This window comes from Oncorhynchus keta, chromosome 3, assembly GCF_023373465.1.
Source record: "Oncorhynchus keta strain PuntledgeMale-10-30-2019 chromosome 3, Oket_V2, whole genome shotgun sequence".
Taxonomy (NCBI): Eukaryota; Metazoa; Chordata; class Actinopteri; order Salmoniformes; family Salmonidae; genus Oncorhynchus; species Oncorhynchus keta.
This window is the reverse complement of record NC_068423.1, coordinates 25,876,316-25,898,816: the sequence shown is the minus strand read 5'-3', so window position 1 is coordinate 25,898,816 and position 22,501 is coordinate 25,876,316. Positions and strand designations below refer to the sequence as shown.

Here is a 22,501-nt window from a genome sequence, read left to right as displayed (position 1 = left end):
CAGTGACCTTTTGTGGTACTGTAGCATGATAAAAACACCATGTTGATAGGTAGCATTACTGGTCCACTGTTTCCTTACTGTTCTATCCCCCCCCCTCAGAGGGACCATGTTGATAGATAGCATTACTGGTCCACTGTTTCCTTACTGTTCTATCCCCCCCCCTCAGAGGGACCATGTTGATAGGTAGCATTATTGGTCCCCTGTTTCCTTACTGTTGTATCCCCCCCCCCTCAGAGGGACCATGTTGATAGGTAGCATTATTGGTCCCCTGTTTCCTTACTGTTGTATCCCCCCCCTCAGAGGGACCATGTTGATAGGTAGCATTACTGGTCCACTGTTTCCTTACTGTTCTACCCCCCACTTTCAGTGACCTTTTGTGGTACTGTAGCATGATAAAAACACCATGTTGATAGGTAGCATTACTGGTCCACTGTTTCCTTACTGTTCTATCCCCCCTCAGAGGGACCATGTTGATAGATAGCATTACTGGTCCACTGTTTCCTTACTGTTCTATCCCCCCTCAGAGGGACCATGTTGATAGGTAGCATTATTGGTCCCCTGTTTCCTTACTGTTGTATCCCCCCTCAGAGGGACCATGTTGATAGGTAGCATTATTGGTCCCCTGTTTCCTTACTGTTGTATCCCCCTCAGAGGGACCATGTTGATAGGTAGCATTACTGGTCCACTGTTTCCTTACTGTTCTATCCCCCCAGAGGGACCATGTTGATAGTTAGCATTATTGGTCCCCTGTTTCCTTACTGTTGTATTCCCCCCCCCAGAGGGACCATGTTGATAGATAGCATTATTGGTCCCCTGTTTCCTTACTGTTGTATCCCCCCCCAGTTGTTGATAGGTAGCATTATTGGTCCCCCCAGAGGGACCATGTTGATAGTTAGCATTATTGGTCCCCTGTTTCCTTACTGTTGTATTCCCCCAGAGGGACCATGTTGATAGATAGCATTATTGGTCCCCTGTTTCCTTACTGTTGTATCCCCCCAGAGGGACCATGTTGATAGGTAGCATTATTGGTCCCCTGTTTCCTTACTGTTGTATCCCCCCCCAGAGGGACCATGTTGATAGATAGCATTATTGGTCCCCTGTTTCCTTACTGTTGTATTCACCCCCCCCCAGAGGGACCATGTTGATAGTTAGCATTATTGGTCCCCTGTTTCCTTACTGTTGTATTCCCCCCCCCAGAGGGACCATGTTGATAGATAGCATTATTGGTCCCCTGTTTCCTTACTGTTGTATTAACCCCCCAGAGGGACCATGTTGATAGTTAGCATTATTGGTCCCCTGTTTCCTTACTGTTGTATTCCCCCAGAGGGACCATGTTGATAGATAGCATTATTGGTCCCCTGTTTCCTTACTGTTGTATCCCCCCAGAGGGACCATGTTGATAGGTAGCATTATTGGTCCCCTGTTTCCTTACTCTTGTATCCACCCCCCCCCCAGGGGGACCATGGCCAGGTGGAGGTAGTGGAGCTGCAGGGCCTTCTGTCTGACAGAGACACTGAGATTCTTAACCTGAAGGAACAACTGAAAACAGCATTCAATGCCAGCAGCGATGCCTCGGTTCCTACTAAACACAGAGAGACAGCCAATCAGGTGAGGGAGCAGTCCTCCTTCATAACGAATAAAATCTTACATGTATTGGTCTCGTGCACAGGATACAGGGTGTAAACAGTACAGTGAAACGCTTACTTGCAAGCTCTCCTCAACATTATCCAAAAATATGACATTGTATTCAATCCCCTATCCATATTGTAGTATGTTGGTCTTGTTAATACAATGGATGTTGTTCATGATAGCTCTCACAGACTGAAGCAGAGGAGTGCCCTTCCAAAGTCCGTGAGAGGCCTCTCCATGACAACGGTCAACTTGTACGCGACGTAAAGACGTCGAAGAGGACCAGTCAGGTAATCTCCTTTAGACATCTCCTGCAATGTTTCAATCTCTCCGGTTTAACGCGTCTGTACGTAACAAAACGTCAATTTGGCATAGAGGAAGTATGTCATCTGCCTGTTGCTCCACCTGTTGCTCACGTCCCTCCGACAAAATAGTAGCTATCGAGATGGAGTTCACTGAGGTTATTATTATTTTTTAATGGGTGCATTTTACAAGTGGCTAGTTCGCATCAACTACTTTCGCTAAAACCACTGCAAATGTTTAGCCTGCAAACCTTGGTTTCGAGTTGCGACGTTCTGGCATGTCTGCCTCGTGGTTTGTTGGGAGTCACTGCTGTTGCCTAGGGGTTCCGGTTTCCAAGGCTAGGTTCTCATCTGCATGTCTGCCTCGTGGTTTGTTGGGAGTCACTGCTGTTGCCTAGGGGTTCCGGTTTCCAAGGCTAGGTTCTCATCTGCAGGTCTGCCTCGTGGTTTGTTGGGAGTCACTGCTGTTGCCTAGGGGTTCCGGTTTCCAAGACTAGCTTCTCATCTGCATGTCTGCCTCGTGGTTTGTTGGGAGTCACTGCTGTTGCCTAGGGGTTCCGGTTTCCAAGGCTAGGTTCTCATATGCATGTCTGCCTCGTGGTTTGTTGGGAGTCACTGCTGTTGCCTAGGGGTTCCGGTTTCCAAGGCAAGGTTCTCATCTGCATGTCTGCCTCATGGTTTGTTGGGAGTCACTGCTGTTGCCTAGGGGTTCCGGTTTCCAAGGCTAGGTTCTCATATGCATGTCTGCCTCGTGGTTTGTTGGGAGTCACTGCTGTTGCCTAGGGGTTCCGGTTTCCAAGGCAAGGTTCTCATCTGCATGTCTGCCTCGTGGTTTGTTGGGAGTCACTGCTGTTGCCTAGGGGTTCCGGTTTCCAAGGCAAGGTTCTCATCTGCATGTCTGCCTCGTGGTTTGTTGGGAGTCACTGCTGTTGCCTAGGGGTTCCGGTTTCCAAGGCAAGGTTCTCATCTGCATGTCTGCCTCGTGGTTTGTTGGGAGTCACTGCTGTTGCCTAGGGGTTCCGGTTTCCAAGGCTAGGTTCTCATATGCATGTCTGCCTCGTGGTTTGTTGGGAGTCACTGCTGTTGCCTAGGGGTTCCGGTTTCCAAGGCTAGGTTCTCATCTGCATGTCTGCCTCGTGGTTTGTTGGGAGTCACTGCTGTTGCCTAGGGGTTCTGGTTTCCAAGGCTAGGTTCTCATCTGCATGTCTGCCTCGTGGTTTGTTGGGAGTCACTGCTGTTGCCTAGGGGTTCCGGTTTCCAAGGCTAGGTTCTCATCTGCATGTCTGCCTCGTGGTTTGTTGGGCGTCACTGCTGTTGCCTAGGGGTTCCGGTTTCCAAGGCTAGGTTCTCATCTGCATGTCTGATGATAGTCTACGAATGGAACCACAGTTATCTGAGCTATTGAATCAATCCAATATGGTTCCCTTCGTGCGTCAGGAGACACTCCCGAGTAAGGATTTTTTGTTATAAAAACATGAATTACTGCAGAAACAATAGATGGTAGGGAGAGAGCCTCAATCTAGTCCACACTCATTTTTGCAGTGAGTAAAAAAACAAATATATATATTTTTGGCATATCTCGTTATTTTGTCAGGTAATGATTTATTTGAACTGGCATTTCACACAATCTGACATGGTAGGCAATGTTTTAGGCTTTAAATTAGACATGGACAATTTTGTCATAGTTTTAGGTCTATTTTAAGCACTACTGAACAAAGAGCCGTTTGAGAGCCGAGCCAAATGAATGAGTCTTTTAGGTGAATGGAGCCAAATGAACGAGTCTTTTAGGTGAATGGAGCCAAATGAACGAGTCTTTTAGGTGAATGGAGCCAAATGAACGAGTCTTTTAGGTGAATGGAGCCAAATGAACAAGTCTTTTAGGTGAATGGAGCCAAATGAACGAGTCTTTTAGGTGAATGGAGCCAAATGAACGAGTCTTTTAGGTGAATGGAGCCAAATGAACGAGTCTTTTAGGTGAATGGAGCCAAATGAACGAGTCTTTTAGGTGAATGGAGCCAAATGATCGAGTCTTTTAGGTGAATGGAGCCAAATGATCGAGTCTTTTAGGTGAATGGAGCCAAATGAACGAGTCTTTTAGGTGAATGGAGCCAAATGAACGAGTCTTTTAGGTGAATGGAGCCAAATGAACGAGTCTTTTAGGTGCATGGAGCCAAATGAACGAGTCTTTTAGGTGCATGGAGCCAAATGAATGAGTCTTTTAGGTGAATGGAGCCAAATGAACGAGTCTTTTAGGTGAATGGAGCCAAATGAACGAGTCTTTTAGGTGAATGGAGCCAAATGAACAAGTCTTTTAGGTGAATGGAGCCAAATGAATGAGTCTTTTAGGTGAATGGAGCCAAATGATCGAGTCTTTTAGGTGAATGGAGCCAAATGAACCGGCTCACTGAAAAGACTCGGAATGCCCATCACTAGTTCCATAGCTACGGTAGTCAAGGGGGAGCACAGTGATTTTAAGAGCTATTTTCACACAGTCACTCCTGTAGGTTAACCCAACTGACTAGTCACTCCTGTAGGTTAACCCAACTGACTAGTCACTCCTGTAGGTTAACCCAACTGACTAGTCACTCCTGTAGGTTAACCCAACTGACTAGTCACTCCTGTAGGTTAACCCAACTGACTAGTCACTCCTGTAGGTTAACCCAACTGACTAGACACTCCTGTAGGTTAACCCAACTGACTAGTGACTCCTGTAGGTTAACCCAACTGACTAGACACTCCTGTAGGTTAACCCAACTGACTAGTGACTCCTGTAGGTTAACCCAACTGACTAGGCACTCCTGTAGGTTAACTCACCCTCACTGTCATCCTGTGTACCCCTGTCTGTCTGTAGGGGTCTGGGGGCTACCCATCGGTGCTAGACTCCTCAGAGATCTCCACAGAAGGAGGCAGGACCAGCCGCTTCCCCAAGCCTGAGCTCGAGATCTCCTTCAGTCCGCTGCAGCCCAACAGGATGGCCCTGAAACGCCAGGGAGGGGCTGTGGTCAACGTCAAAATCACCCGCAAGAGGAAGAGCTCTGAGATCGACAAGGTAGACTGTGTTCACTTGCAGTGAGGGACGTACCGAAGGCTCAGTCCGGGGTACAACTGTGTGGTCCGTCCGCCCCTGCAGACCCTGTCCATCTTACCATTCAGGTGGAGGTCTCTCTCCTGTCAGTCATCTTAAATACATTTTACAGAGAGAGCATTAGTACTGTAACAGTTCTGTTCATCCCATGTCCAAAGCCAGGAGTCACCCACCTAACTAATTGCAATGGCATAAGAAACCATGCAAGAAGCAAACCTTTTTAAATAGCCTCAGATAAGCTATAATGAAGTGTTTAATTAGGTTCATCTGAAGAGCAAGTTGTTCAACATGTGAATAGTTTACTGCTCCATCTGACATTATGAACTGAAAGGCTTGTGCTTCTTTTTATGGAAGTACATTTATAGAGTTTCCTATTACATGTGATGGGTTCTAACACACGCATGGTTGTTGTCCCTACACTCTAACCACTAGGCTACCTGCCCCCCCTACACTCTAACCACTAGGCTACCTGCCCCCCCTACACTCTAACCACTAGGCTACCTGCCGCCCCTACACTCTAACCACTAGGCTACCTGCCGCCTCTACACTCTAACCACTAGACAACCTGCCGTCCCTACACTCTAACCACTAGTCTACCTGCCGTCCCTACACTCTAACCACTAGGCTACCTGCCCCCTACACTCTAACCACTAGGTTACCTGCCGCCCCTACACTCTAACCACTAGGCTACCTGCCGTCCCTACACTCTAACCACTAGGCTACCTGCCGTCCCTACACTCTAACCACTAGGTTACCTGCAGCCCCTACACTCTAACCACTAGGCTACCTGCCGTCCCTACACTCTAACCACTAGGCTACCTGCCGTCCCTACACTTTAACCACTAGGCTACCTGCCGTCCCTACACTTTAACCACTAGGCTACCTGCCGTCCCTACACTCTAACCACTAGGTTACCTGCCGCCCCTACACTCTAACCACTAGTCTACCTGCCGTCCCTACACTCTAACCACTAGGCTACCTGCCGTCCCTACACTCTAACCACTAGGCTACCTGCCGTCCCTACACTCTAACCATTAGGCTACCTGCCGCCCCTACACTCTAACCACGAGGCTACCTGCCGTCCCTACACTCTAACCACTAGGCTACCTGCCGTCCCTACACTCTAACCACTAGGCTACCTGCCTTCCCTACACTCTAACCACTAGGCTACCTGCCGTCCCTACACTCTAACCACTAGGCTACCTGCCGTCCCTACACTCTAACCACTAGGCTACCTGCCGTCCCTACACTCTAACCACTAGGCTACCTGCCGTCCCTACACTCTAACCACTAGGCTACCTGCCGCCCCTACACTCTAACCACTAGGCTACCTGCCGTCCCTACACTCTAACCACTAGGCTACCTGCCGTCCCTACACTCTAACCACTAGGCTACCTGCCGTCCCTACACTCTAACCACTAGGCTACCTGCCGTCCCTACACTCTAACCACTAGGCTACCTGCCGCCCCTACACTCTAACCACTAGGCTACCTGCCGTCCCTACACTCTAACCACTAGGCTACCTGCCGTCCCTACACTCTAACCACTAGGCTACCTGCCGTCCCTACACTCTAACCACTAGGCTACCTGCCGTCCCTACACTCCAACCACTAGGCTACCTGCCGTCCCTACACTCTAACCACTAGGCTACCTGCCGCCTCTACACTCTAACCACTAGGCTACCTGCCGCCCCTACACTCTAACCACTAGTCTACCTGCCGTCCCTACACTCTAACCACTAGTCTACCTGCCGCCCCTACACTCTAACCACTAGTCTACCTGCCGCCCCTACACTCTAACCACTAGTCTACCTGCCGCCCCTACACTCTAACCACTAGGCTACCTGCCGTCCCTACACTCTAACCACTAGGCTACCTGCCGTCCCTACGCTCTAACCACTAGGCTACCTGCCGTCCCTACTCTCTAACCACTAGGTTACCTACCGTCCCTACACTCTAACCACTAGGATACCTGCCGTCCCTACACTCTAACCACTAGTCTACCTACCTCCTCTACACTCTAACCACTAGGCTACCTGCCATCCCTACACTCTAACCACTAGGCTACCCGCCATCCCTACACTCTAACCACTAGTCTACCTACCTCCTCTACACTCTAACCACAAGGCTACCTGCCATCCCTACACTCTAACCACTAGTCTACCTGCCGTCCCTACACTCTAACCACTAGGCTACCTGCCGTCCCTACACTCTAACCACTAGTCTACCTGCCGTCCCTACACTCTAACCACTAGTCTACTTGCCGTCCCTACACTCTAACCACTAGGCTACCTGCCGTCCCTACACTCTAACCACTAGTCTACCTACCTCCTCTACACTCTAACCACTAGGCTACCTGCCGTCCCTACACTCTAACCACTAGGCTACCTGCCGTCCCTACACTCTAACCACTAGGCTACCTGCCATCCCTACACTCTAACCACTAGGCTACCTGCCATCCCTACACTCTAACCACTAGTCTACCTACCTCCTCTACACTCTAACCACAAGGCTACCTGCCATCCCTACACTCTAACCACTAGCCTACCTGCCGTCCCTACACTCTAACCACTAGGCTACCTGCCGTCCCTACGCTCTAACCACTAGGCTACCTGCCGTCCCTACTCTCTAACCACTAGGTTACCTACCGTCCCTACACTCTAACCACTAGGATACCTGCCGTCCCTACACTCTAACCACTAGTCTACCTACCTCCTCTACACTCTAACCACTAGGCTACCTGCCATCCCTACACTCTAACCACTAGGCTACCCGCCATCCCTACACTCTAACCACTAGTCTACCTACCTCCTCTACACTCTAACCACAAGGCTACCTGCCATCCCTACACTCTAACCACTAGTCTACCTGCCGTCCCTACGCTCTAAACACTAGGCTACCTGCCGTCCCTACACTCTAACCACTAGGCTACCTGCCGTCCCTACACTCTAACCACTAGGCTACCTGCCGTCCCTACACTCTAACCACTAGGTTACCTACACTCCCTACGCTCTAACCACTAGGCTACCTGCCGTCCCTACACTCTAACCACTAGGCTACCTGCCGTCCCTACACTCTAACCACTAGTCTACCTGCCGTCCCTACACTCTAACCACTAGTCTACCTGCCGTCCCTACACTCTAACCACTAGGCTACCTGCCGTCCCTACACTCTAACCACTAGGCTACCTGCCGTCCCTACACTCTAACCACTAGGTTACCTGCCGCCCGTACACTCTAACCACTAGGTTACCTGCCGCCCCTACACTCTAACCACTAGGCTACCTGCCGCCTCTACACTCTAACCACTAGGCTACCTGCCGTCCCTACACTCTAACCACTAGGCTACCTGCCATCCCTACACTCTAACCACTAGGCTACCTGCCATCCCTACACTCTAACCACTAGGCTACCTACCTCCTCTACACTCTAACCACTAGGTTACCTGCCGTCCCTACACTCTAACCACTAGGTTACCTGCCGCCCCTACACTCTAACCACTAGGCTACCTGCCGTCCCTACACTCTAACCACTAGGCTACCTGCCGTCCCTATACTCTAACCACTAGGTTACCTGCCGCCCCTACACTCTAACCACTAGGTTACCTGCCGCCCCTACACTCTAACCACTAGGCTACCTGCCGTCCCTACACTCTAACCACTAGGCTACCTGCCGTCCCTATACTCTAACCACTAGGTTACCTGCCGCCCCTATACTCTAACCACTAGGCTACCTGCCGCCCCTACACTCTAACCACTTGGCTACCTGCCGCTCCCTACACTCTAACCACTAGGCTACCTGCCGCCCCTACACTCTAACCACTAGGCTACCTGCCGCCCCTACACTCTAACCACTAGGTTACCTGCCGCCCCTACACTCTAACCACTAGGCTACCTGCCGCCCCTACACTCTAACCACTAGGTTACCTGCCGCCCCTACACTCTAACCACTAGGCTACCTGCCGCCCCTACACTCTAACCACTAGGTTACCTGCCGCCCCTACACTCTAACCACTAGGCTACCTGCCGCCCCTACACTCTAACCACTAGGCTACCTGCCGTCCCTACACTCTAACCACTAGGCTACCTGCCGTCCCTACACTCTAACCACTAGGTTACCTGCCGTCCCTACACTCTAACCACTAGGCTACCTGCCATCCCTACACTCTAACCACTAGGCTACCTGCCGTCCCTACACTCTAACCACTAGGCTACCTGCCGGCCCTACACTCTAACCACTAGGCTACCTGCCGTCCCTACACTCTAACCACTAGGCTACCTGCCGTCCCTACACTCTAACCACTAGGCTACCTGCCGTCCCTACACTCTAACCACTAGGCTACCTGCCGTCCCTACACTCTAACCACTAGGCTACCTGCCGTCCCTACACTCTAACCACTAGGCTACCTGCCGTCCCTACACTCTAACCACTAGGCTACCTGCCGTCCCTACACTCTAACCACTAGGCTACCTGCCGTCCCTACACTCTAACCACTAGGCTACCTGCCGTCCCTACACTCTAACCACTAGGCTACCTGCCGTCCCTACACTCTAACCACTAGGCTACCTGCCGTCCCTACACTCTAACCACTAGGCTACCTGCCGTCCCTACACTCTAACCACTAGGTTACCTGCCGTCCCTACACTCTAACCACTAGGCTACCTGCCGTCCCTACACTCTAACCACTAGGCTACCTGCCGTCCCTACACTCTAACCACTAGGCTACCTGCCGTCCCTACACTCTAACCACTAGGCTACCTGCCGTCCCTACACTCTAACCACTAGGTTACCTGCCGTCCCTACACTCTAACCACTAGGCTACCTGCCTCCTCTACACTCTAACCACTAGGCTACCCTGCCGCCCCAACACTCTAACCACTAGGCTACCTGCCGTCCCTACACTCTAACCACTAGGCTACCTGCCGCCCCTACACTCTAACCACTAGGCTACCTGCCGCCCCTACACTCTAACCACTAGGCTACCTGCCGTCCCTACACTCTAACCACTAGGCTACCTGCCGTCCCTACACTCTAACCACTAGGTTACCTGCCGTCCCTACACTCTAACCACTAGGCTACCTGCCGCCCCTACACTCTAACCACTAGGCTACCTGCCGTCCCTACACTCTAACCACTAGGCTACCTGCCGCCCCTACACTCTAACCACTAGGCTACCTGCCGCCCCTACACTCTAACCACTAGGCTACCTGCCGCCCCTACACTCTAACCACTAGGCTACCTGCCGCCCTACACTCTAACCACTAGGCCACCTGCCGTCCCTACACTCTAACCACTAGGCTACCTGCCGTCCCTACACTCTAACCACTAGGCTACCTGCCGCCCTACACTCTAACCACTAGGCTACCTGCCGTCCCTACACTCTAACCACTAGGCTACCCTGCCGCCCCTACACTCTAACCACTAGGCTACCTGCCGCCCCTACACTCTAACCACTAGGCTACCTGCCGCCCCTACACTCTAACCACTAGGCTACCCTGCCGCCCCTACACTCTAACCACTAGGCTACCTGCCGCCCCTACACTCTAACCACTAGGCTACCTGCCGTCCCTACACTCTAACCACTAGGCTACCTGCCGTCCCTACACTCTAACCACTAGGCTACCTGCCGCCCTACACTCTAACCACTAGGCTACCTGCCGCCCCTACACTCTAACCACTAGGCTACCTGCCGTCCCTACACTCTAACCACTAGGCTACCTGCCGTCCCTACACTCTAACCACTAGGCTACCTGCCGTCCCTACACTCTAACCACTAGGCTACCTGCCGTCCCTACACTCTAACCACTAGGCTACCTGCCGTCCCTACACTCTAACCACTAGGCTACCTGCCGTAGATTCACAACAAACACATAAACAGGGCAATGGTTTTAGCATTAAACATAAATGTATTTGAAGCACCAGAAGTTGAAGCATCTAAACCTTTTTTAAATGTGCTGTTGAAATATTTATCGTGACATTATGACACGCCCGCGTAGCCTTTCAGTCCTGATGTAATTCACGTGTCAATATAATATCAATGTCTGATTTTATAGGCGTCTTTGTGGTTGGTTAGTTACCTGGTACATGGTTGATGCATATTGACCTCAGTGTATTAGACTCGGGTTATTCTTGCTAACTTTATAACAAACCTCCTTCTTTTTCTGTTTAAGAAGATCGGATGGCGCAGTCCAGCTAAAAGGAGAGCAACGCATGAGCTCCCGTCTCAGGTACCTCTCCCGTCTCGGGTACCTCTCCCGTCTCAGGTACCTCTCCCCTCTCAGGTACCTCTCCCGTCTCAGGTACCTCTCCCCTCTCAGGTACCTCTCCCCTCTCAGGTACCTCTCCCGTCTCAGGTACCTCTCCCGTCTCAGGTACCTCTCCCGTCTCAGGTACCTCTCCCCTCTCAGGTACCTCTCCCGTCTCAGGTACCTCTCCCGTCTCAGGTACCTCTCCCCTCTCAGGTACCTCTCCCCTCTCAGGTACCTCTCCCGTCTCAGGTACCTCTCCCCTCTCAGGTACCTCTCCCCTCTCAGGTACCTCTCCCGTCTCAGGTACCTCTCCCGTCTCAGGTACCTCTCCCGTCTCAGGTACCTCTCCCGTCTCAGGTACCTCTCCCGTCTCAGGTACCTCTCCCGTCTCAGGTACCTCTCCCGTCTCAGGTACCTCTCCCGTCTCGGGTACCTCTCCCGTCTCAGGTACCTCTCCCGTCTCAGGGTACCTCTCCCGTCTCAGGTACCTCTCCCGTCTCAGGTACCTCTCCCGTCTCAGGTACCTCTCCCGTCTCAGGTACCTCTCCCGTCTCAGGTACCTCTCCCGTCTCAGGTACCTCTCCCGTCTCAGGTACCTCTCCCCTCTCAGGTACCTCTCCCCTCTCAGGTACCTCTCCCCTCTCAGGTACTCGGGTACCTCTCCCCTCTCAGGTACTCGGGTACCTCTCCCCTCTCAGGTACCTCTCCCCTCTCAGGTACCTCTCCCCTCTCAGGTACCTCTCCCCTCTCAGGTACCTCTCCCCTCTCAGGTACCTCTCCCCTCTCAGGTACCTCTCCCCTCTCAGGTACCTCTCCCCTCTCAGGTACCTCTCCCCTCTCGGGTACCTCTCCCCTCTCGGGTACCTCTCCCCTCTCGGGTACCTCTCCCCTCTCGGGTACCTCTCCCCTCTCGGGTACCTCTCCCCTCTCGGGTACCTCTCCCCTCTCAGGTACCTCTCCCCTCTCGGGTACCTCTCCCCTCTCGGGTACCTCTCCCCTCTCGGGTACCTCTCCCCTCTCAGGTACCTCTCCCCTCTCGGGTACCTCTCCCCTCTCGGGTACCTCTCCCCTCTCAGGTACTCGGGTACCTCTCCCGTCTCGGGTACCTCTCCCGTCTCGGGTACCTCTCCCCTCTCGGGTACCTCTCCCGTCTCGGGTACCTCTCCCCTCTCGGGTACCTCTCCCGTCTCGGGTACCTCTCCCCTCTCGGGTACTGAGGTACCTCTCCCGTCTCGGGTACTGAGGTACCTCTCCCCTCTCGGGTACTGAGGTACCTCTCCCCTCTCGGGTACTGAGGTACCTCTCCCCTCGGGTACTGAGGTACCTCTCCCCTCTCGGGTACTGAGGTACCTCTCCCCTCTCGGGTACTGAGGTACCTCTCCCCTCTCGGGTACTGAGGTACCTCTCCCCTCTCGGGTACTGAGGTACCTCTCCCCTCTCGGGTACTGAGGTACCTCTCCCCTCTCGGGTACCTCTCCCGTCTCGGGTACTGAGGTACCTCTTCATGCCTGTTGCCCCATCCATTGCCATCCCCTCTCAATTTTCTATTGCTTTGGTCGGTAATAGCCTGGTTGGCGTCATGGCATACCTATGGAAGTCCTCTGAGAGACGACATGGAATGGTTGTGATTTAAAATGACGGGTTGTTTCAGCGTTGGGTATTTCCTGCTGTTCAGTGGTAATTTCTATAAATAATATATACCCATTGATTATTGAAGATTATAAACTGGGTGGTTCCAGCCCTGAATGCTGATCGGCTGACAGCCGTGGTATATCAGACCATATACCACGGGTATGACAAAATATTTATTTTTACTGCTCTAATTACGTTGGTAACCAGTTTATAATATCAATAAGGTACCTCTGAGTATTGTGGTATATGGCCAATATACCACGGCTAAGGGCTGTGTCCAGGCACTCCGCGTTGTGTCGTGCATAAGAAAATCACTTAGCCGTGGTATATTGCCCATATACCACACCCCCTCATGCCTTATTGCTTAAATATAACATATAAAATACAGAAACACAAAGTCCAGAAGTTTGAAACATGCTTAATGATTCATACAGCATCCTATTTAAAAGCTAAATGCGGAGTTGGACAGATGTTACCAATAAGTTATTGAAGGTGCTTTTATTTTGGAGTACACATTTAGATGAGGGTTTCTTTTGCCGTGAGCTGAACAGTTCAAACTAGATGTGTCAGGGATGGCCTACACTGGAGCTGGGAAACATACATTGTTCATCCACATCAAGCATTTTGGAAATCTACTGATTTATTCAACCTGAAATTGCATGGGACTCTTAAAAAATGTAAATTGATCTCTCAATGTCATAACATTCATAAAACTAAATCCTCACCATGGAGTTTTAATTTCTCTTCCTGGTCTCCTCGCTCCCTGGTCTCCTGAATCTAATTTCTCTCTCCCTGGTCTCCTAAATCTAATTTCTCTCCCTGGTCTCCTAAATCTCACTTCTCTCTCCCTGGTCTCCTAAATCTCATTTCTCTCTCCCTGGTCTCCTAAATCTCATTTCTCTCTCCCTGGTCTCCTAAATCTCACCTCTCTCTCCCTGGTCTCCTAAATCTCATTTCTCTCTCCCTGGTCTCCTAAATCTCATTTCTCTCTCCCTGGTCTCCTAAATCTCATTTCTCTCTCCCAGGTCTCCTAAATCTCACTTCTCTCTCCCTGGTCTCCTAAATCTCACTTCTCTCTCCCTGGTCTCCTAAATCTCACCTCTCTCTCCCTGGTCTCCTAAATCTCACTTCTCTCTCCCTGGTCTCCTAAATCTCACTTCTCTCTCCCTGGTCTCCTAAATCTCACTTCTCTCTCCCTGGTCTCCTAAATCTCACTTCTCTCTCCCTGGTCTCCTAAATCTCACTTCTCTCTCCCTGGTCTCCTAAATCTCACTTCTCTCTCCTGGTCTCCTAAATCTCACTTCTCTCTCCCTGGTCTCCTAAATCTCACTTCTCTCTCCTGGTCTCCTAAATCTCACTTCTCTCTCCCTGGTCTCCTAAATCTCATTTCTCTCTCCCTGGTCTCCTAAATCTCATTTCTCTCTCCCTGGTCTCCTAAATCTCATTTCTCTCTCCCTGGTCTCCTAAATCTCATTTCTCTCTCCCTGGTCTCCTAAATCTCATTTCTCTCTCCCTGGTCTCCTAAATCTCATTTCTCTCTCCCTGGTCTCCTAAATCTCACCTCTCTCTCCCTGGTCTCCTAAATCTCACCTCTCTCTCCCTGGTCTCCTAAATCTCACCTCTCTCTCCCTGGTCTCCTAAATCTCACTTCTCTCTCCCTGGTCTCCTAAATCTCACTTCTCTCTCCCTGGTCTCCTAAATCTCACCTCTCTCTCCCTGGTGTTCCTCAGGATGAGGTGCACAAGGAGAACCATAGAAACCCCAGAACCAGACTGGCTCCTAAACTGGCTGTGCATCAAGAGGTGGTGAGACACACAGCTTTTATGTTTGAACAGATACAAACATGACTTTGTCACCCTGTCAATAAATCTGTTTAATCTGAGGCTGATGATAATGGACTGGAGCCTGGCCTGTAGGGTCTCATCATGTGGATGTGTCACCTTGTCACATCCTTGCCTTGCCTGGCATGAACTCATGCCAGTTTGTGTGAGTGTGGAGGGGGTGTACATTATGATGACAGTGTTAACAGTGTACGTTGTGTCAATCGATGTGTTTATGTGGATGCTCTGTCAGATTTCCCCTCGGGGATAATAAAGTATATCATCTCACCTTTAGTCTTTTATATTACTTATTGGTTTACTTTGGGTCTCCCGAGTGGTGCAGCGGTCTAAAGGCACTGTATCTCAGTGCTTGAGGCATCACTACAGACCCTGGTTCGAATCCAGGCTGTATCACAACCGGCCGTGATTTGGGAGTCCCATAGGGCGGCGCTCAATTGGCCCAGCGTCGTCCGGGTTTGGCCGGTGTAGGCCGTCATTGTAAATAAGAATTATAGTTCTTAACCGACTTGCCTACTTACGTTTTTATTTATTTATTAATTTATGTCATGGTTTCTCCTCCATCTACAGCCATCTCCGGCCAGGGGCAGTGAAGACCAGGGATCCATAAGGCCCCAGGACTCCCAGTCCAGCTTGCATAGCAGGAAAGAAGGAACGATGCAGAAGATCGGAGTCTTCGGTAGCAAAGGTAAGAGTTGACGCTAACAGCAGCACGGAATGGCTTGGTGCAAGTCTACACTGACAGCATGACCGTCTATCCCACACAGAACAGCACTGCAGAGTAGAGAGCACAGACTACATGATCATCATCATCATCATGACCAAAGAGCCAGAAACTGAAACCAAACTGGAGTCAAAGTAACATCTGCAGTTGAACAAAACACACCTTAATGTTCAATATAACCGGCCACAATCCCTCTGTCCACAGTTAGTCCATGGATGCTGCCTGGTCTCTCTCAGTCCACAGTTAGTCCATGGATGCTGTCTGGTCTCTCTCTGTCCACAGTTAGTTCATGGATGCTGCCTGGTCTCTCTCAGTCCACAGTTAGTCCATGGATGCTGTCTGGTCTCTCTCTGTCCACAGTTAGTTCATGGATGCTGCCTGGTCTTTCAGTCCACAGTTAGTTCATGGATGCTGCCTGGTCTCTCTGTCCACAGTTAGTTCATGGATGCTGCCTGGTCTTTCAGTCCACAGTTAGTTCATGGATGCTGCCTGGTCTCTCTGTCCACAGTTAGTTCATGGATGCTGCCCGGTCTCTCTGTCCACAGTTAGTTCATGGATGCTGCCTGGTCTCTCTGTCCAGAACTAGTCCATGGATGCTGCCTGGTCTTTCAGTCCACAGTTAGTTCATGGATGCTGCCTGGTCTCTCTGTCCACAGTTAGTTCATGGATGCTGCCCGGTCTCTCTCTGTCCAGAACTAGTCCATGGATGCTGCCTGGTCTTTCAGTCCACAGTTAGTTCATGGATGCTGCCTGGTCTCTCTGTCCACAGTTAGTTCATGGATGCTGCCTGGTCTTTCAGTCCACAGTTAGTTCATGGATGCTGCCTGGTCTCTCTGTCCACAGTTAGTTCATGGATGCTGCCCGGTCTCTCTGTCCACAGTTAGTTCATGGATGCTGCCTGGTCTCTCTGTCCAGAACTAGTCCATGGATGCTGCCTGGTCTTTCAGTCCACAGTTAGTTCATGGATGCTGCCTGGTCTCTCTGTCCACAGTTAGTTCATGGATGCTGCCCGGTCTCTCTCTGTCCAGAACTAGTCCATGGATGCTGCCTGGTCTTTCAGTCCACAGTTAGTTCATGGATGCTGCCTGGTCTCTCTGTCCAGAACTAGTTCATGGATGCTGCCTGGTCTCTCAGTCCACAGTTAGTTCATGGATGCTGCCTGGTCTCTGTCCAGAACTAGTTCATGGATGCTGCCTGGTCTCTCTCTGTCCAGAACTAGTCCATGGATGCTGCCTGGTCTCTCAGTCCACAGTTAGTTCATGGATACTGCCTGGTCTCTCAGTCCACAGTTAGTTCATGGATACTGCCTGGTCTCTGTCCACAGTTAGTCCATGGATGCTGCCTGGTCTCTCAGTCCACAGTTAGTTCATGGATGCTGCCTGGTCTCTCAGTCCACAGTTAGTTCATGGATGCTGCCTGGTCTCTCAGTCCACAGTTAGTTCATGGATACTGCCTGGTCTCTCAGTCCACAGTTAGTTCATGGATGCTGCCTGGTCTCTCTCTGTCCAGAACTAGTCCATGGATGCTGCCTGGTCTCTCAGTCCACAGTTAGTTCATGGATGCTGCCTGGTCTTTCAGTCCACAGTTAGTTCATGGATGCTGCCTGGTCTCTCTGTCCACAGTTAGTTCATGGATGCTGCCCGGTCTCTCTGTCCACAGTTAGTTCATGGATGCTGCCTGGTCTCTCTGTCCAGAACTAGTCCATGGATGCTGCCTGGTCTTTCAGTCCACAGTTAGTTCATGGATGCTGCCTGGTCTCTCTGTCCACAGTTAGTTCATGGATGCTGCCCGGTCTCTCTCTGTCCAGAACTAGTCCATGGATGCTGCCTGGTCTTTCAGTCCACAGTTAGTTCATGGATGCTGCCTGGTCTCTCTGTCCACAGTTAGTTCATGGATGCTGCCTGGTCTTTCAGTCCACAGTTAGTTCATGGATGCTGCCTGGTCTCTCTGTCCACAGTTAGTTCATGGATGCTGCCTGGTCTCTCTCTGTCCAGAACTAGTTCATGGATGCTGCCCGGTCTCTCTCTGTCCAGAACTAGTCCATGGATGCTGCCTGGTCTTTCAGTCCACAGTTAGTTCATGGATGCTGCCTGGTCTCTCTGTCCACAGTTAGTTCATGGATGCTGCCTGGTCTTTCAGTCCACAGTTAGTTCATGGATGCTGCCTGGTCTCTCTGTCCACAGTTAGTTCATGGATGCTGCCTGGTCTCTCTCTGTCCAGAACTAGTTCATGGATGCTGCCTGGTCTCTCTCTGTCCAGAACTAGTTCATGGATGCTGCCTGGTCTCTCTGTCCGCAGTTAGTCCATGGATGCTGCCTGGTCTCTCTGTCCACAGTTAGTTCATGGATGCTGCCCGGTCTCTCTGTCCACAGTTAGTTCATGGATGCTGCCTGGTCTCTCTGTCCACAGTTAGTTCATGGATGCTGCCTGGTCTCTCTCTGTCCAGAACTAGTTCATGGATGCTGCCTGGTCTCTCAGTCCACAGTTAGTTCATGGATGCTGCCTGGTCTCTGTCCAGAACTAGTTCATGGATGCTGCCTGGTCTCTCTCTGTCCAGAACTAGTCCATGGATGCTGCCTGGTCTCTCAGTCCACAGTTAGTTCATGGATACTGCCTGGTCTCTCAGTCCACAGTTAGTTCATGGATACTGCCTGGTCTCTGTCCACAGTTAGTCCATGGATGCTGCCTGGTCTCTCAGTCCACAGTTAGTCCATGGATGCTGCCTGGTCTCTCAGTCCACAGTTAGTTCATGGATACTGCCTGGTCTCTCAGTCCACAGTTAGTTCATGGATGCTGCCTGGTCTCTCTCTGTCCAGAACTAGTCCATGGATGCTGCCTGGTCTCTCAGTCCACAGTTAGTTCATGGATGCTGCCTGGTCTTTCAGTCCGCAGTTAGTTCATGGATGTTGCCTGGTCTTTCAGTCCACAGTTAGTTCATGGATGCTGCCTGGTCTCTCAGTCCGCAGTTAGTTCATGGATGCTGCCTGGTCTCTCTCTGTCCAGAACTAGTCCATGGATGCTGCCTGGTCTCTCAGTCCACAGTTAGTCCATGGATGCTGCCTGGTCTCTCAGTCCGCAGTTAGTTCATGGATGCTGTCTGGTCTTTCAGTCCGCAGTTAGTTCATGGATGCTGCCTGGTCTCTCAGTCCACAGTTAGTTCATGGATGCTGCCTGGTCTCTCAGTCCACAGTTAGTTCATGGATGCTGCCTGGTCTCTCAGTCCACAGTTAGTTCATGGATACTGCCTGGTCTCTCAGTCCACAGTTAGTTCATGGATGCTGCCTGGTCTCTCTCTGTCCAGAACTAGTCCATGGATGCTGCCTGGTCTCTCAGTCCACAGTTAGTTCATGGATGCTGCCTGGTCTCTCAGTCCGCAGTTAGTTCATGGATGCTGCCTGGTCTCTCTCTGTCCAGAACTAGTCCATGGATACTGCCTGGTCTCAGTCCACAGTTAGTTCATGGATACTGCCTGGTCTCTGTCCAGAACTAGTCCATGGATACTGCCTGGTCTCAGTCCACAGTTAGTTCATGGATACTGCCTGGTCTCTCAGTCCACAGTTAGTTCATGGATACTGCCTGGTCTCTCAGTCCACAGTTAGTTCATGGATACTGCCCGGTCTCTGTCCAGAACTAGTCCATGGATGCTGTCTGGTCTCTCTCAGTCCACAGTTAGTTCATGGATACTGCCTGGTCTCTCTCTGTCCAGAACTAGTTCATGGATGCTGCCTGGTCTCTCTCTGTCCACAGTTAGTCCATGGATACTGCCTGGTCTCTCAGTCCACAGTCAGTTCATGGATACTGCCTGGTCTCTGTCCAGAACTAGTCCATGGATACTGCCTGGTCTCAGTCCACAGTTAGTTCATGGATACTGCCTGGTCTCTGTCCAGAACTAGTCCATGGATACTGCCTGGTCTCAGTCCACAGTTAGTTCATGGATACTGCCTGGTCTCTGTCCAGAACTAGTCCATGGATGCTGTCTGGTCTCTCTCAGTCCACAGTTAGTTAATGGATGCTGCCCTGTCTCTACTCCATTGTCCTTGTCAAGCATAGCAATTCCATTAGGAGTAGACAAGAGTGTTCGGAAACAGACTGGCACCCAGGCTAGTTTTTTTCTGGCCTACACTAATGGTTTGCTCTGGCTTTAACTTTTTAATGGCCTATGCTGCTCAGCTTTTTTAAAAGCCCTTATGTCCCTCTTTCTCTCTGCAGCTAAAAAGATAATGGGATTGGTGAGCGGGAAATCCCCAGAGACGGAAGGGGGGTCGTCCATGAGCTTCAGACCCATGAAGTCCAAGTGGAAGCTGTACAGACCAGAGATCTCTTCCGCGATAGACTTATCCTCCCTCCCGGTGAGAACCCACAGCCAGCTACACGTCCGTCTGATTAGGCCTGGGCAATATGGCCAAAGTATATCACAATATTTGTCTTATTGTTGATGGTATAGCTGTATTTAATGTTTCTGAATAATACAAGTTTTAAATATGTTTTATGAGTAGCAGGGGTTGGAACCGGTTCAGGGAACAGAACACTGGAAAATGACATTTTTCAAGGAACAGAAACGGAACCGGGAATGGAAGTGGGAATGGAAGTTATCTATAGTGTTCCAGAACAGAACCGTTATTTTAAAAGCATGGCAACCAGCTAATAACGTTCTTTTAGGTTACGGGCATTTTTCTATAGTTGTATATTGCGCCATAGGCCACACTTGTTTGTCCATCATGCATGTAAACAACTAGCTTGCCTGCTCTATGAAGTCATTTAATTAACTAAATGTAAACAACTGTCGATTTTTCAGATTAATTCAAAAAAAGGAACAGAATGGAACAATATACACCGGTACTTTTTGGGGGGGGGTTCGAACCGGTTCAGAACTTTATTTTGCCGATTGGAACAGTGGAACAGAATTTTAAAAATAATGGTTCTGTTCAGAACGAAACGATCGGTTCCAACCCCTGATGAGTAGTGCAGGACCCCCTAGGATGGCTACAAATAAATTCTACATGGTTTCAATGAGCTTTCTCTCTTCTGATTGGTTTATACTCAACCAAAACTGACAGTGAAGTAGTCCAATTTGTAGAACTTATTTATATAATATTGTATCAAGAAGTCGTTATAGACGCTATTGTAAAAAAAAAAAAAACATTTTTAAAACATTTATTTATCAGCAGGGTTGTTGATATCCGCCCTAAAAATGTATGTTGTTTATCGCAGATGTGTACCCAAATTAAAAGGTATGCACGAAGGCAAACCTATAGGCTCAGGTCCTATCCTGCGGATAGTGATTCCCATTAATTTGAGGTTGATATGGTGGGTGTCATGTAAGAGGTACTTGTTGATTAACTTTGGTTGTAAAACCTCTGTCTCAGATCAGTGGAGTTCCAGACGAGAAAGAGTGACCATCTCATCGTCAAGAGAGAACTCCGGACCGAAGTCAAAGACGCTGCTCTTTATGGTACAGGGAAATGAATTAATAGATTTTTTTTTTTTTATGAAGGACATCTTGAAGTTTTACTTTATTGTTAAGGCTGTTTTTCTTTCCAGAAGACGTGTATTTTCTGAAGTCACTTCCTCTTCCTCTTAGCTGCCTGTTTTCTTTCATATAGTCTTCATTTGTCACTTCATTCTATTGTATTTCTACGTCTTTAACGTTGCACATATTATGATTATTTCTCTCCATTCTGTGCCATGTATAATATGATTTAACAGAATATAATCACGTTTTATTATTCTCAGTCCAGAACATCATCGTGGTGATGCAGGAATCTGAAGATTTAGTATAGTACTTTATAAAAACACAGTATAGTACTTTATAAAAGCACAGTATAGTACTTTATAAAAGCACAGTGTAGTACTTTATAAAAGCACAGTGTAGTACTTTATAAAAGCACAGTGTAGTACTTTATAAAAGCACAGTGTAGTACTTTATAAAAGCACAGTGTAGTACTTTATAAAAGCACAGTGTAGTACTTTATAAAAGCACAGTGTAGTACTTTATAAAAGCACAGTATAGTACTTTATAAAAGCACAGTATAGTACTTTATAAAAACACAGTATAGTACTTTATAAAAACACAGTATAGTACTTTATAAAAACACAGTATAGTACTTTATGAAAGCACAGTATAGTACTTTATGAAAGCACAGTATAGTACTTTATAAAAGCACAGTATAGTACTTTATAAAAGCACAGTATAGTACTTTATAAAAGCACAGTATAGTACTTTATAAAAGCACAGTATAGTACTTTATAAAAGCACAGTATAGTACTTTATAAAAGCACAGTGTAGTACTTTATAAAAGCACAGTGTAGTACTTTATAAAAGCACAGTGTAGTACTTTATAAAAACACAGTGTAGTACTTTATAAAAACACAGTATAGTACTTTATAAAAACACAGTATAGTACTTTATAAAAACACAGTATAGTACTTTATAAAAACACAGTATGGTACTTTACTGTGATCATCTCAAAACACAGTATAGTACTTTATAAAAACACAGTATAGTACTTTACTGTGATCATCTCAGATGTTCATGTAAAAACACAGTATTGTACTTTACTGTGATCATCTCAATGTTCATGTAAAAACACAGTATAGTACTTTATAAAAACACAGTATAGTACTTTATAAAAACACAGTATAGTACTTTATAAAAACACAGTATAGTACTTTATAAAAACAGTGTAGTACTTTATCAAACACAGTGTAGTACTTTATAAAACACAGTGTAGTACTTTATAAAACACAGTGTAGTACCTTATAAAACAGTGTAGTACTTTATAAAAACAGTGTAGTACTTTATAAAAACACAGTATAGTACTTTACTGTGACCATCTCAGATGTTCATGTAAAAACACAGTATAGTACCTTGTAAAAACACAGTATAGTACCTTATAAAAACACAGTATAGTACCTTGTAAAAACACAATATAGTACTTTATAAAAACACAGTATAGTACTTTATAAAAACACAGTATAGTACTTTACTGTGATCATCTCAGATGTTCATGTTTTTTCACATCTGTATGCTGATGACACAATTATT

General features: G+C 48.8%; 1 protein-coding gene and 2 long non-coding RNA genes across 6 annotated transcripts in view; 1 reads left to right on the top strand and 2 right to left on the bottom strand.

Moving 5' to 3' along the window:
- The window catches only part of kif20ba (kinesin family member 20Ba), a 44,200-nt gene extending 22,203 nt beyond the window's left edge, over nucleotides 1-21,997 (top strand). The window contains exons 26-33 of the mRNA XM_052485929.1: nucleotides 1,456-1,608; nucleotides 1,812-1,919; nucleotides 4,783-4,980; nucleotides 11,185-11,277; nucleotides 14,625-14,699; nucleotides 15,303-15,420; nucleotides 19,666-19,805; nucleotides 20,823-21,997. Of these exons, the coding sequence (XP_052341889.1) occupies nucleotides 1,456-1,608; nucleotides 1,812-1,919; nucleotides 4,783-4,980; nucleotides 11,185-11,277; nucleotides 14,625-14,699; nucleotides 15,303-15,420; nucleotides 19,666-19,805; nucleotides 20,823-20,852 (915 nt within the window). The 3' untranslated portion in view covers nucleotides 20,853-21,997. The remainder of the gene's footprint in view (nucleotides 1-1,455; nucleotides 1,609-1,811; nucleotides 1,920-4,782; nucleotides 4,981-11,184; nucleotides 11,278-14,624; nucleotides 14,700-15,302; nucleotides 15,421-19,665; nucleotides 19,806-20,822) is intronic.
- On the bottom strand, nucleotides 5,684-9,803 carry LOC127915172 (uncharacterized). 3 transcript variants are annotated; one of them, XR_008090441.1, is made up of 4 exons: nucleotides 9,133-9,803; nucleotides 8,300-8,427; nucleotides 6,668-6,699; nucleotides 5,684-6,571 (listed from the first exon to the last, which is right to left on the bottom strand). It is a non-coding gene; the product is annotated as an uncharacterized LOC127915172 (long non-coding RNA). The 3 variants fall into 3 exon arrangements; XR_008090439.1 differs by having other exon boundaries at nucleotides 5,684-6,699; XR_008090440.1 differs by having other exon boundaries at nucleotides 5,684-6,699; nucleotides 9,165-9,803.
- On the bottom strand, nucleotides 11,295-12,092 carry LOC127915174 (uncharacterized). 2 transcript variants are annotated; one of them, XR_008090452.1, is made up of 3 exons: nucleotides 11,769-12,092; nucleotides 11,444-11,677; nucleotides 11,295-11,407 (listed from the first exon to the last, which is right to left on the bottom strand). It is a non-coding gene; the product is annotated as an uncharacterized LOC127915174 (long non-coding RNA). The 2 variants fall into 2 exon arrangements; XR_008090451.1 differs by having other exon boundaries at nucleotides 11,444-11,713; nucleotides 11,823-11,864.
- Nucleotides 21,998-22,501: the final 504 nt, after the last annotated feature.